Source organism: Lampris incognitus, chromosome 6, assembly GCF_029633865.1.
Source record: "Lampris incognitus isolate fLamInc1 chromosome 6, fLamInc1.hap2, whole genome shotgun sequence".
Classification (NCBI taxonomy): Eukaryota; Metazoa; Chordata; class Actinopteri; order Lampriformes; family Lampridae; genus Lampris; species Lampris incognitus.
This window is the reverse complement of record NC_079216.1, coordinates 37,168,397-37,183,016: the sequence shown is the minus strand read 5'-3', so window position 1 is coordinate 37,183,016 and position 14,620 is coordinate 37,168,397. Positions and strand designations below refer to the sequence as shown.

General features: G+C 42.0%; 2 protein-coding genes across 2 annotated transcripts in view; one reads left to right on the top strand and one right to left on the bottom strand.

Annotated features, from left to right (window-relative positions):
- Positions 1 to 777: 777 nt before the first annotated feature.
- Positions 778 to 8,508, top strand: znf276 (zinc finger protein 276). Its single transcript, XM_056282302.1, has 11 exons — positions 778 to 1,353; positions 1,843 to 2,157; positions 2,509 to 2,555; positions 3,289 to 3,750; positions 4,153 to 4,234; positions 4,836 to 4,919; positions 5,000 to 5,119; positions 5,697 to 5,772; positions 6,366 to 6,483; positions 7,589 to 7,688; positions 8,224 to 8,508. Exons 1-11 carry the CDS (start codon positions 1,094 to 1,096, stop codon positions 8,495 to 8,497), a joined length of 1,938 nt encoding a protein of 645 aa, XP_056138277.1. The 5' UTR covers positions 778 to 1,093; the 3' UTR covers positions 8,498 to 8,508.
- A 1,689-nt stretch (positions 8,509 to 10,197) lies between these two features.
- Positions 10,198 to 14,620, bottom strand: part of LOC130113689 (Fanconi anemia group A protein) — a 60,150-nt gene continuing 55,727 nt past the window's right edge. The window contains exons 40-42 of the mRNA XM_056281271.1: positions 14,031 to 14,181; positions 13,797 to 13,895; positions 10,198 to 11,399 (exon numbers count right to left, since the gene is read on the bottom strand). Of these exons, the coding sequence (XP_056137246.1) occupies positions 11,301 to 11,399; positions 13,797 to 13,895; positions 14,031 to 14,181 (349 nt within the window). The 3' untranslated portion in view covers positions 10,198 to 11,300. The remainder of the gene's footprint in view (positions 11,400 to 13,796; positions 13,896 to 14,030; positions 14,182 to 14,620) is intronic.

Sequence of the window (14,620 nt, the reverse complement as noted above, 5' to 3'; positions counted from 1 at the left end):
AAAATCCATATTCAGAATCGTCATTTCTCCAAACCAATACCTGGTTTCCATACAATTATAGGTATTTTTAATACTTAATTCAATCTTTAAATCTTACTGAATTGCCCTTCTGGGATAAATAAAGTTGTTTGAATCTGAATTAATAACATCAAAAGTCTGTAAACTAAATGTTTCTTTTCAAAGCAACAGCTTTCTTTTTTTTACACTCAACCAAGTGACATATGCCACTTGGGTGAATGATGAAACGTATCTGTCAATAAACGTTGTATCCAGATAAACTGATTTAACCTTCTTTGATTTTCTTACATAGATTATTGAGCATGCATCAAGACATCTTTCTTATTAGCATTTGTTCGATCATTTATTTGACATTCGTTAAATGCTTGTATATTTCGATATGTTTCAGTTCTTTATTTGTTATTTTCACTGTGTTTTCATATCCTAACATTTTACCATAAAGTTAATATTCGAAAAGCAGCTGGCGCATACGTTGTATATTCAACGGAAAAACGTAATAAAGTATCACTTGTGGCGGACACTGGGGGCTATAATCATTAATGATCGGTTCTTGGTTTTTGTTATACAAGTCAGTTGATATATATACTCATGCATGTATATTATCTGTATATGATCTGTAAATAACTAGTCATACCAGCCAAAATGAATAAAATCTGACCATTTTTGTAGTTTAGATCGCGTTTACCATTGATGGGAAGTGACGCAAATAAGTACGTCTCCATTTTTGATTTCAGACAACTTCCGGGTTCCAATGTTTACAGCTAAGAGTTCAAATCCATATATGTGATTGGCTAATTGAAAAGCATAATTTTCTGCAAAACAGAATGCAGTGCAACTGATGGGATCCGTATATCTTAATGGAGGGATCGTGCATGCCATAGAACTTCACTATAGCGTTTATAGATCACTTTAACTGTCATGTTTTGTTTCATTTTGCAAACCAGCAATCGTTATGGGCTGCTGAAAGATAACCAGCTAACTTGAGCAAAAACCACTTTGCTCCAAACATATTGACAGCAGTGATCCGCCGTTAAAAAAAAAGAAAGAAAAAAAGCAGCCACGAGAAGAATTCATTATGAAGAAAAAGGGCAGACGTGTGCGGTTTCCGGATACTTCACGCCATGTGAAAAGGACGCAGACAGTCGTCGGCTCGGTCAAAAAGCCACTCGGAAAAAGAGGGAGACCTCGAAAAACGGTTGCAGTAGCATCACCGTCGTTGGGCAGTATCACTTGCAACAATAGTGACACAGACAAGACTGCAAGTTTTGATTTGAACATGACAATTACAGAGGGGACACAAAAGCATTCGGAGCCCAGATCAAAACCTTCAGGTAGGTGTCTGTGTTTCACTCAGTCATTTCTTTGTTATTTGCACATCTGAAATGCTTTGACGTGGCATTTTTCAATTGAAAACAAAATTCAATTGTAAAACAAAACAAAGGCGAGGGAGCTTTATATTTTGCGTTCAGTTTTCTTGCTCATAACATTAAATATAATTAACTAAGTTAACCAGGAGACAAACCTCACCCCTCACCACATTTACTCCCAGTGTATTGTACCCTACTAACCCTCACATACTTGACTTTTTATCCTCATTTCTAATTGTTGTTTCAAAATCTTTCCAGCTCCACAGCATACATTTTTTTAAAAATTGCCTTGTTCTTTGATCCAGTTTTATCAGAAGATAAACTGGGGCTCAAAGTAAGCCCGCTAGACCTCTACTCTCTTGTGGAGACAGAGCAGCCCCCAGCACAAATCTTTCTGAGTTTGATGCTCCATTGATGCTTTATGTAATGCTGCTTTGTTCTCTGTTATTACAGGTAGACTATCCACTGCACTCTGCAGGCTCTGCCATGGGAAGTTCTCACCCAGAAGCCTGCATAATGCCTTTAACAAGTGGCCTCAAGATGGTCTTGAGAAGATCCCTGCCAATGAATCAAACTCAGTGGTCCAGTCACCACTTTTATTCCATACAGACTTCCAGCGCCTGGTTGGAGTACCGCTAGACCGTGACCCATGTCTATCTGAGTTTATCTGCAAGAAGTGCCATGCCAACTTCTACAAGTGCCATAGCATCCTGCACAGGTTCCTGCAGAGAGTCAACCTCCCAGCGGTTGGTAGAGAGAGCACAAGTGGCCAGTGAGTTGGGTGGGGTGGCTGCTGTTACAATCACACATATGGATTGTGTATGTGTGTGTGTGTGAGAGAGCGCGCGCACGTTTTCATGAGTGTGAGACAATTTTGTGACGTAACATAACTGACACAACAAATTCCAAAGACATCTGAAACCAATAAGGTCAAATGTAAGTTGATGATGATCAGAACTGAACTGTGCAAAGATATTCCATCCATCCATTATCCAAGCCGCTTATCCCAATCGGGGTCGCTGGATGCTGGAGCCTATCCCAGCAGTCATTTTTGAAAATATAATCAAATTAATTAACAGCGTTATATACTGCTTTTAAATTTCTGTGTTGAATTCTTTTTCAGGAAAAATGCCAGGTGTCCTCAATTGACGGTAAACCACAGCTCATCAAGTAAGTAAATGCTTAATGCTCGTCTTTTATATATATATATATTATACAGCTACCTAAAACAGATTTTCTCTGAACTTTCCAGCCCATTTGTCTGCTTTGAACAACTGACTGTGTTCATGTCCTTTACTTTCACTTAAACTCAGACCTCCAATTTGCAACTTATGTCTTGTTCATTTTAATTTATTCATTCAATTTGGTGGTCACTAAATGACAGATCACGATTCACAGAGGATTTGGAGTTTGGGAATTGTTGCAGTCACAGCATTGTAAGAAAGCGACAGATGTACTCTTAGCCCCCCTCCCTCGGTTCTTACCTGGATTATTGAGCATGCATAAAGACAAAGTGGTATAAATGGTGTATAGATTCGCAAAAATATGTTTAGCCAGTGAGTTGTTGAATACATTGAGTTGACAGTTGGTTCAGTAAGGTGATAATGTCCACTGTGATACAATTTAGTTGTTAAGTGCCACTGTTCAGAGGAAGATGTTCTTGTCGCTGGATTTCATAGTTGTTTGATTGTGAAGAATTGTCTCTCAGATGGGAGACCTTAGGAGATGTGGTGGCCAGGGTGTGTGTGTGTGTGGGGGGGGGGGGGTCAGCAATGACTGTGTTAGATGATCACAACTTTATGGTCCAGGAGGTATTTATAGAGACCTTGGAGGGTGGGAACATTGCAACCTGCTTTTCTCTCCCCATATTGTCTTCAATTTCCATTCTGTTTCTTTCCAGCAGCACCAGCTTCTTTTACCTCAGACCCCAAGTGCCTCCACAGCCTGGTATCTTGGGCTCACCACCACGGAGAGGCTTGCAGTTCCTGTCCTGACCTTAAAGAGGTGCTGGAAGGCCAGTGCTGGGGCTCTGTCAGGGCTGTGTGGGGTTGCATGGATGGTCACAGCTACATCATGGACACGCAGCGCACCACCGCCTCCACCACCACCACTAACACCTCCGCCACAACTCACCACACTGGCAACCCAAAATACACAGAGGCCAATAACGGTGGATCGTTAAGGAGTGGTGATGACAACAGTCAGATGTCAGAGGAAGAGGAAGAGGAGGAGGGAAAGCATTCCAGAGGAGATTTAAGGACTCCGGGGGGAACTGCAAGCGGCCTAGCCCAGCCCAGTCCAGCTGCAGCCACACCACAAACTCAAAGCTCAGCCCTGACCGATGGGACCACCACCAACACTGATGGTGAGACCCAAAGTAGGAGATTTCCATGTTTGTTGTCAGGATTAGCTGACAGAGTAATTGATAACTCACTAGGTCTTGTGTGGCTCACAGAAAACCTGGCTTGCTGATGCCCACTTCTCATTAAAATTCTTTTACTTCACTCTCTGATTTGCCCTGAACTAATTTTGTGTATCTTCACAATGGGTTTATTCTCCAAGTGTACTAAATGTATTGGTGATTGCAAAGGTAATTTTGATGCTTGGACATATTTGCAGCTTATTTTTACATCACATATTGACACAAATATTATCAAACTACAACTAATATTTTTATTATAATTGATGTCAGTTCTGGACTCTGATGGATTGTATTACCTCTTATATGAGTAGAGACGGTTTACTCCCTGGATTTCTCCTCAATCAGAATTGCTAAGAAGAGAGGAGGTGCCATCCCCAGCTCCGGCTCAGCTTGAGGACAGGACTGCTGATAGTGATCTCTCTGACAGGTTAGTCATCATATACAGGTCATGTTTTTTTCTCTCTCATCTCAATACATCGTCACCTCGCCTCTCTTATAACTGTAAATGTTTTGGGGTTTTTTTCTGGAGACAATCAGAATCAGAAATACTTTATTCATCCCCGAAGGGAAATTGGGTCCTATTACAGACAGTCGTGCTCTAGTAAAGAAAAACTGAAAACTAACAAAATAAAAGATAAGAAAATAGAAATAAGAAAAACAGAAATAAATAGAAGATAAAATAAGAAATAGAAATAAGAATAAAACATATGTGCATATAACACCCTATCTATACTGTATTACTTTATGTATTATTATAATAATGCACCACATCCTTTTCTGTTCTTGTGTCGATTCAGATCCTTACAATCTATGGATAATATGTAGCCAGGTTAACCCATTGTGAATATTTTGATGTTTGTTAAATAGCATGGAAATAAAATCAGAGCTTGTGTGAAAAGCATAACACATTGCAGGATGCAGTGTATAACACTTAACGTTTTGTGTGTGTGTGTGTGTGTATGTGTGTGTGTGTGTGTGTGTTCCTGCCTGCCTGTTGGTCTCTCTGGCCTGCGTATGCATGGCCACAGGGACTTGGCCATCGAGGATGGGTTTGAGGATAGTAGGAAGAGGGGCTTGTCAGACGAACTGTTTCAGCCTTTTCCAAAGAAAAGGTGGGTAGCAGCATTCTGCGTAGACTATGGTTATCATCCCTCGGGGGATATTCTTCCTAAGCCTTTCTCTCTTCTCCAAGGCCATGCAGAGTAACTGCCCCCAACAAGAGAAGACAAACTCCAAAGACCCCAGAGGAGCCTAAAATTAAAAAGAAACCAGGACCTAAGCCTGGCTGGAAGAACAAGTTCAAACCTAAAGGGTACAGAGAAATAAACAAGTTTTATTTTTCCTGCAACACACAGCCGCACCTTGCCTTTCAGCACAAAGCATGTTCAACTGTTTTTTTTTTGTTTTGTTTTTTTAAAGAAACATGCGAATTTGTTTTTCATGGGTTGAAAATAAAGAATTGAATTTTAGTATCAGAATACCAGGAGAGCATGTGATTGAGTGAAATAGTGAATTGTCTTGTCTGGTAAGGTGAGCAAAGAGGTTTTTAAAAAGAAAAGAGAATGAGAAATTAAAATATAAGCTCCATGCACAAACGTTGTTATCAACTCAAAAAAGCTGCTGTAACCATCATGAAATTCACGCTAAGCATTTGAATTATACATCATGCTATAAAGGAGTGCTGTTCATTTTTTCACTTGGTCCCCCAAATAATTTGTACTTTAGATGAGAAAATGTTTGAAAGCAACAAAGTGTATGATTGTGATTTAGAGCCATAGAAAAATACTAATGTAGAATATAGCAAACATACAGAATTATTTTCATAGGTTTGATTCTAATCTACTGAATGTTTTTTTCTGACTAAAGTTATAATCTGTGATTATTCACAGAGAGGACCTTCCAAATATCTATAAGTGTCCTTATCAGGGCTGTACAGCTGTCTACCGAGCTCCTGATGGCTTGAAGGTAAGAATAGAGAGCACAAGGCATCCAGGTAGCATAGCGTTCCATTGCCTACTAACACGGGGATCGCCAAATCGATCCCCGTGTTACCTCCGGCTTGGTCGGGCGTCCCTACAGACACAATTGGCTGCGTCTGCAGGTGGGAGGCCGGTTGTGGGTATGCGTCCTGGTCGCTGCACTAGCGCCTCCTCTGGTCGGTAGGGGCGCCTGTTCAGGGGGGAGGGGGAACTGGGGAGAATAGCATGATCCACCCACGCGTTATTTCACCCTGGCGAAACTTCTCACTGTCAGGTGAAAAGAAGCAGCTGGCAACGCCACATGTATCGGAGGAGGCATGTGGTAGTCTGCAGCTCTCCCCGGATCGGCAGAGGGGGGTGGAGCAATGACCAGGACAGCTTGGAAGAGTGGCGTAATTGGCCGGATACAATTGGGGAGAAAAAAGGGGGGGGGGCAGGAAAGTTAGATAAAGGCACCTCAAGTGTTAGGGGGAAAAAAAGCTTGTTAGTCAATGATGCATATCTGACGGACAATTCTCAACTACATGCTGTCTGTAGTTGTATGAAAAAAAACTGTATTTTATACTCGGTGGGTTTCAGAAACATATAAGGGAGCATCATGAGGAGGTCAGAGAGAGACCCTGCCCACATCCTGGTTGCAACAAGGTTTTCATGATTGACCGCTACCTGCAGCGACATGTCAAGCTCATCCACACAGGTGAGACTGCTAACATCACCACATGTGGTAAACTGATGAGGGGGGGAGAGAGCAGGGATTCACAATGAAATAAAGAAAACAGACAATAGGTGGTTATTGTCTATCTAGGGCAGACCTAAACGTTATTAGTTACATTTCTGGGAATGAGAGAAGGGAAGACCCAGGTAGTGTTAGGGCGGGAGTCTTTTGGGAGGCTTAGGAGTCTCGGGGCAAGATGGCTGCTCAAACCACCTGTGGGGAAACAGCAAATAGAGTGATGAGCCCAACACTTGTAGCTCTTACTGGTTTGGTGGGTCCAATGCTTGGGCCAAATCCTTCAGTGATGGGAGAGAAGAAAGAAAGCATCCATAAACTCGGGAACCTTTTCCATGTCGCTTGATTGTTAATTAGTCACAGATGCTTAAAGGGATAGTTTTTTTTTTCTTGGCATGGGGTGGTGTGAGTTACTCACATCTAAGTGTGTCCATACATGGACATAAGCCTGGTCGTTGAGTCCCTCTCAGCAAGTCGTTATAGTGTCAGAGATTAATGGCAGTGAAGGGAGCAAGCTAACAGTAAAATTTAAAGTGGCATCAGTTCACTTTTTATTGCTTTAACATATCGTTTTTTAATTTATTTGGGTTGCATATTGTGATGGCTATGGGAGACAGTTGCTGTTGAGATCAGTTCCTGAGAGGCTTTGTTTCTGCTTTGCATTTTGTCTACCACTGGACATAAAACTTCCCGGGAAATACCTGTATAGACATTGCTTTATGACAGTTATCTCATATTGATCCAATTCAAAAAGTATAGCAATTCTACTTTAACTCATCTCTGAATGTGGCTCCTCTCTTCAGCGAGTCTTTTGACCTACGGCTTGTAAATAAATGCATGTGTCTTGTCGCTACACTTTAAAAGATAAGCGTCTCTGTTGTCTTTGCGACATTGATGTAAAAGACGTTGCCAAAATGGGCCGAACTGGGCTGAACTCAGTCTGATTCTGGCAGTATATTACAAATGCTGTTATAAGAATCTCATCACAAATTGATCAAGTGAGCACACTTTTTATTGTGTGTTCAATTTTCATTTTGGCCCCTGATGATGTTTGTGAACCATGTCTTACCAGAAGAGAGAAACTACATCTGTGATCAGTGTGGTCAGACCTTCAAGCAGAGGAAGCACCTCTCAGTCCACCAGATGCGCCACTCAGGGGCCAAGCCACTACAGTAAGTACTGATAATAGTAATCTTCAACTATACTATTATAACTGTTGATGTAGAATTTATTTCTCTGACACCAGCTGTTGCCTTTCCATGTTTGTTTCACTCTTGTCACTAGTTTTCACATGCAGAGGACATGCACAAAATATTTGCAGTTCACAGGTAGAATGATGAATGAAATGTATATTGGACTCCATCCTGGTTCACATTACAGCAGTATTATACGTGCATTCTAAACAAACAAGGCACATATAATTTAGAGGATCATAAGCTCCATTCCTGTGACAGTTTAAGGCTTAAGCTACATTTTTAGCGTCCGACTCAGATACCAGACCGAAGCACCAGAAACGCTTACATGATGATGAGCTTGGAAATCTCCCCATCTCGCCCTCTTCAGTTCATGACAATACATGACTTATGTTCCCAATGTGTAAAATCTTAGCTGTTTATTTAAAACGTAATTCCTGTCACACCATTGCTAGTAGCTCAGTATATGGGACACTGAAAATTGAATGAAACCGCCTTTCCCAACTTCTTACAGATGCGAAGTGTGTGGGTTCCAGTGCCGCCAGCGTGCATCTCTCAAATACCACATGACAAAGCACAAGGCAGAGGCCGACCTGGAATTTGCATGTCTGCTGTGCGGTAAACGTTTTGAGAAGGCCCACAACCTCAACGTCCACATGTCCATGGTTCACCCACTCATTCAGGGGGAAGCCCAGAAAGACAGCAGCCAGCCACAGCAGCAGGTGTACTCCGACTTTCACACCATCACAGTAACTGGAGAAGTGGTTCAGCAGGACCAAGACAGATGAAACCCAGAACTGTCATGGAGCAGGTGTCTGTCACAGTCTTTCCTAAATCATGGGCTGGGACCCATAGGGATTTTCTGTTCGTACTGGTTTAGCTGATAAAGGAAGACTTGTTTCCTTATACCTTGTGTTCATGTCTTTACACACGTCACCGGTCGGACAAAGTGTGTGTGTGTGTGTGTGTGTGTGTGTGTGTGTGTGTGTGTGTGTGTGTGTGGTTATGTGTAGTTGTGAGGGGTTATAGTTGGAAGAGCAACTCTCCATTAAATAAGTCAACAAAATATTTTCTTTGACAACCTTCATTATAGAAACTGTTAATTTTTACATAATAGTATTAGTGACCATTTGTTGGTCGATGATTTATTTTTCATTCCAGATTGTATCCATTGCATTTAGTGTGTTCACTCCTTGTTCTGTTTGTCAGTTTAACTCTCTGGGCACCATTTTTGTACCATTGCAAGGCGTCATTTCCCTGAGACGCAGTGATGTTTTCTCTTTAGGTTCATCTACCAGTAAAATGTAGACTCCGTCCCACAAAAGTCCAAAAAAAAAAAAACTGTACCCACATTTAGCCACTGTCAGGTGAAAAGAAGCGGCTGGCAACTCCACATGTATCGGAGGAGACATGTTGTAGTGTGCAGCCCTCCCCGGATCAGATGTGGGGGTGGAGCAGCAACCGGGACGGCTTGGAAGAGTGGGGTAATTGGCTGGATACAACTGGGGAGAAAAAGGGGGGGGGAAACTCAAAAAACAAAACAAATATATAAATATATAAACGGCAATGCTATGAAGGCCCATTGTTTTCAGTCCTGTTATTTTCATACATTAATCATTCTGCTTTACGCCGACCTGTTGATTCACTTTTTATGCTGTCGCCACAGTCCAGCTGATCATATAGCTAGCTAACTGAAAACTGGGAGGATGTGGAGTGCCAGTGACAAGAACATATTGAACGACAGACAAACATCTCTTGACCTAGAATAATTAAACACTCGGTGGCAATATTTCATAATCAGTGGCTTGCGTTTTGAAACAGTGTTCGGAGGGTTCTTTTTATATAGGCCCATATCCTAAATACACAACTGTAATACACACCTCTTTTTTTCGAGAGAGAAAATTGATTCTCTGAACTTTTTCCTTATTTCCCTTTGTCTTTTCCAGATTGTTATCAAGCTGGATCAGTCTTTAATTAGAAATGTGATATCTCCAACAACCATTTGTAAAACTATTGTTTGGTGGTGTTGTTGCCCTATAAACTATCAAATCAATATAAGTTTTTTTGTTTGCCTGTTACTTGATAAGAGTTCTGCCACGAACTCACATTTGCCGATTGTATCCTGTAGTTTCTAATGAATAATTCATTGAAACGGAATTGGGTTCAAGTTTTCCAGGCAATTCTGCACTTCCCAGACACAAAGATATCAATTTCTGTGTTGGAAGCCTCCATCACCAAGCAGGTGGAGAGGCAAAAAACGAGATTTGATTGGTTCAAGGTGTGCCACGCTCGTCAGGCGCTGCATGCACTTTTTCTAGATGGGTCTGGCGTCGGACTGAGGACACCTCCAACTCCTCCCCGCCTCCTCCAACACCTCCCAAACCTTCATACTCACTACCAGTACAGTAGATGGGAATCATCTCTACTCTGGTGTTTCTATCCCTAACCCTAACACCTAACCTATAACCTAACCTTTGGGAGGAGTTGGTTGTGTCCTTAGTCTTCCACCAGACTCTGTTGACTTTTTCCACAATCAACTGTGATTTGCACCCGGGTGTTGAGTCGTGGAAGTAGAGCCCTCTGTCATTGAGCAGCAGGCTGTCCTTCAGGTTCATGTTTTCTTATTCGTGTGTTTTGAGGGAGAGCAGTATACTGCAAAACATTGTTGCGTTATGGAGACGGAGAATGGATTAAGGAAAGCAGAGCTTAGTGGAGAACAAAACAGTTATGGTTTGAGAGTAAAAGAACAAATTGAATGGGTCAAATATTAAAGTTGGAAATGAAATTCAGCAGTACCTTCCGTGAAAAGAAAAAAAAGTAAAAGTTGATATTTACAACTATTGACTAAAGCCAACAGTTTGTGTGTGGACTATTGAAATAGTTAAAACATTGCTTTTCTATGTAGTTCTGTATCTGACCCTGGCCTGACAGTCACAGAGATGTCTGAGTACCCTTCATTATTGCTGGTGTAATATTCTCACAACTTAGATTTTCTGCCTTTATGATCTGCATAGTGATCATACATGATTGTATATAATGGATCACAGGAACATGGAATTTCTTTACAACATGAGCTATGTTTTATTAAGTTATTACAATGCACATTTGATTATCTGTGAATTGTAAACACAAAGAGAAGGGCTGGAAAGTATTTCAATAGTATTAGGGACTAATGCATAAGGTTTTTTGGGTTTTTTTGTAGAACAAGTCCCGATTGCATTATGGTACAAAATGGTCTTTAAACAAACTTGGAAAATGTTAACTTGAAATTCAACTTTTACATGAATTACAAATTTTACTGTCAAATACAGACTTTTTTTCTGTAACATAACATGTGAATTTTTGCTGGTCTCCAGGTTCATCTCCTTTTTAAGTGTGGATGCAGCAAAAGCTAGTGCTGCTGTACCAGACAATGTGTTTGCAGGAAAAACAGATGACATTAAATCAGGTTTCAAAAAATCTGATCATTAACAGTGACAGTTTCTAGAAATAACATGCCTCCCACGGAAAATAGTTTGCTGAAAATTAGGCATCACTATGTCTCTAAATATTCTCATTAGCTAGTTTCCAACTGAAAATGTTCTTCCCCACTCAGAGGAAATCCATTTCCGGGCTGAGTCTGTTGGGAGTACGGTGCAGTGACAGAGCTGCTGCTACCTGTGGGTCCAGCTCTGCACACTGAGCCCCCAGCTGCACGAGAGAGAAGTGCAGAATCAGAGACAGAACGGTGGACAGGAAACAAAATAGGAAGAAATTATGGCGAGAGGAAAGAAAAGTAGGAGAGAAAGGAACAATGCTACCGATGAGCCATAAAGATCTGACCTCATGTAAATGATAACTTGTGGCAAAGGAAAGAAACTAATGGATGTAGTTGGTCAAATTCAAAAGGGCCCCTCACAACTGTGATGTTTCACTGACATGGGTCAAATAGTCCACTACTGGACTGTGTGGTGTGCTGTACTGATGTAATCTGTAGCAAAGACGCTTTCTAATGTGTATTTATGATGTGTTTTTATTATAACTTTAACAAATAAGTTGACATTTAAAGCTAGAATTCTGAAGAGTTCCATGCAGACAAATGCTCTTTTTGACACATTCCAGAGCTGACATTTCAGACAATAGCTAATCCGAGAGTCTAAATCATGAACAGCTCCACAGTTACTCATTTTAATGGTTAGTGTTGGGTAGGACTTGGAGGAAAATGGATACAGCACATAGCCTAGATCAGGGGTGGCTAACCATGTGCCATGGAGAGCCATGTGTATGCAGGTTTTCATTCCAGCCGGACTCCACACCAGGAGATTTTAATTGATTAGCAACCCTTCAACCAAAGAGGAAGAATGTATCAGTGAAATCACCTGGTGTGGAGTCGGGTTGGAATGAAAACCTGCATACACATGGCTCTCCATGGCACATGGTTAGCCACCGCTGGCCTAGATCAATGGTTCTTAAACTGGCCCTCTGACACCCCCAGTACTGCTGTATTTCTGTTCTGTTGGGTGATTAATTACGTTCACCTGATATCAGGTCTAAAATTTAGGGGAAAAAAAGATTATTGAAAGGTTATTGAAGGGTGCTGCCTGCTAGATAAACTAATAGATTTATGACAGTGCAGCATAATGTCCTCTACAGTTACTAATTGTGGGTTAGTTAGTATGGGGGCATTGGGTGAGCAGTCAGAGATGTTGCCCACGGTGCAGGAGATACGGGTTCGCGTCCCAGCTGTGGCGGTTCCCGGGCTGCCCCCCTAATTCGCTACATTGGTGTCAGAAGTAGGATGGTGAGACTGTGAGGCCATTGGAAGCGCGTGCGCCCAGAGGCGTGAGGGAGTTGATATGCTGAAGCATGGGGACGCACTTCCTGAAGGAAGGGGGTAGTGTAACGTGCACGGATGGCTAGACTCGCTAGCCCTTGGCTAACGGGTCGGACCATCTAATCAACTGGTTAAAGTTTTCGCCCGTGGTGCGGGAGACCCAGGTTCGCGTCCCGGCTGCGTTTGCCAGACAGCCTACAGGGACGAGATTCAGCACCTCACATCATGGTGTACTACCAGCAGTCTTGTCCTCAATGTGCAGAAGATGAAGAAGCTGATTGTGGACTTCAGGAGGTCTAGAAGCTGCAGCCACTTCCCCATACACATCAATGGGGTGGAAGTGGAGCGTGTTTCCAGCTTTAAATTCCTTGGAGTCCACATCAGCAAGGAAATTTCCAGGACATCAAACACCCAGGCCCTTGTGAAAAAGGCCCAACAACACCTGCATTTCTGAGGAGGCTGAGGAGCGCCCATCTATCCCCCAAAATTCTCACCAACTTCTACCACTGCACCATAGAGAGCATCCTGATCAGCTGCATCTCAGTGTGGTACGGCAACTGCATCTCAGTAGACCAGAAAGCTCTGCAGCGGGTCGTCAAGGTGGCCCAGTATATCACCAGTACCCAGCTCCCAGCCATAAAAGACATTTATCACAAACGCTGCCTTCGAAGGGGTCTCAGCATCAGCAGAGATCCCACCCACCCCAACCATGGACTGTTCTCCTCCCTGCGCTCTGGGAGGCGCTACAGGAGCCACAGAGCCCGCACTACCAGGCTCAAAAACTGCTTCTTACCCCAAGCTGTTGCCTACCTGAACCTGGCTACCCACTGAATGTCTGTGGATATTTTTAAATATTTTGTATTCTCTCTTATTTTAACTTATTTTTATCTTTTGGTCTTCATGTGTATCTTATACTGTGTTTGCTGTGTTTGTCTATGTCTGTCTTGCACTGTTTGGTGAAGCCGCAGCCCTTATTTCATTTTTAACATGTGCCTGCACATTGTTTTTAATGACAATAAATTGGATTGAATTGAATTGAATTGAATTGAATAGCTTTTTTCTGCCTGTGTTGAGAGTCTGTGTGAGTGTTGGTTATCTGGAGTGTGGCATATTGGACTATCGCATCATATCCTGTGTATTGATAAATAATATCAACCATCCAAATGTGAGTAAGCAGTCACTCTGGTATGATGCCAGTTGAAATGCCCTCTATAACACAGCAGTGGGTAAATACTTCTTGTCAGTCTATTTGTGTGTGTGTTTGTTTTGGTTACCTGGCTAAATATGTTGGAGGAGAGAATGGTTGAGGAGGTCTGGGAGATTGTTGTCAGGAGAAAGTGCTGGGCTCTACTCAAGATCTGCAATGGCTCCATCTGACAATTTTCAGAGACATTCAGAGTAATTCGATGCGTGGCTTCATGCATGTATAATTTCCCCTATTGCAGCTATGCACACAGCACTTCTCTAACATTATACGCCATCAACCTAACCCGCTTGGTGGTGGTCACCTGACTGCCATCGGGTTCTGTGATTGGATTAGGTGTTTTTCCATCCAGGAACAGTTGGATCAGATTGATGTAGCAAAGGACAGCAGTGTGGAGGAACCCTGGACAATTGACAGCCCTCTCTAGCGTCTCAGGACTCAGCTTGAGCAGTAAGCTAGGGAAGCATGCAGACATGAATACATGCATTCAATCAACAAGCCTGGACACAGACTATGGACCATTTTAACAAAATGTAATAATACAACAATAGAACAGTTTGGTAAATAAGCATAGGCTAGATCTAGATGTTGTTCACTGCTCACTGACATGTGCAAGGCAAAGACTTAAACAACTTAAGAGTAGAAATATGAATAGAAATATGAATTTTTAAAAAATAGAGTAGAAACATGCCTCTCCACCAACTTGTAATAACTGGATAAAGGAATTTCCAAGGAAAGTATAACTAGAACAGATAGAGCTCTCCTTAAAAGCATCCTCAGTAAAATTTTAGAGAAATTGGGAGACTGTTCACTGTCCACAATTAAAATCTTCAAATTGCAGACAAGTGACATTTCCCCTGAGCTCAAGGCATTTCTACTATCTTTTCTCTTTCC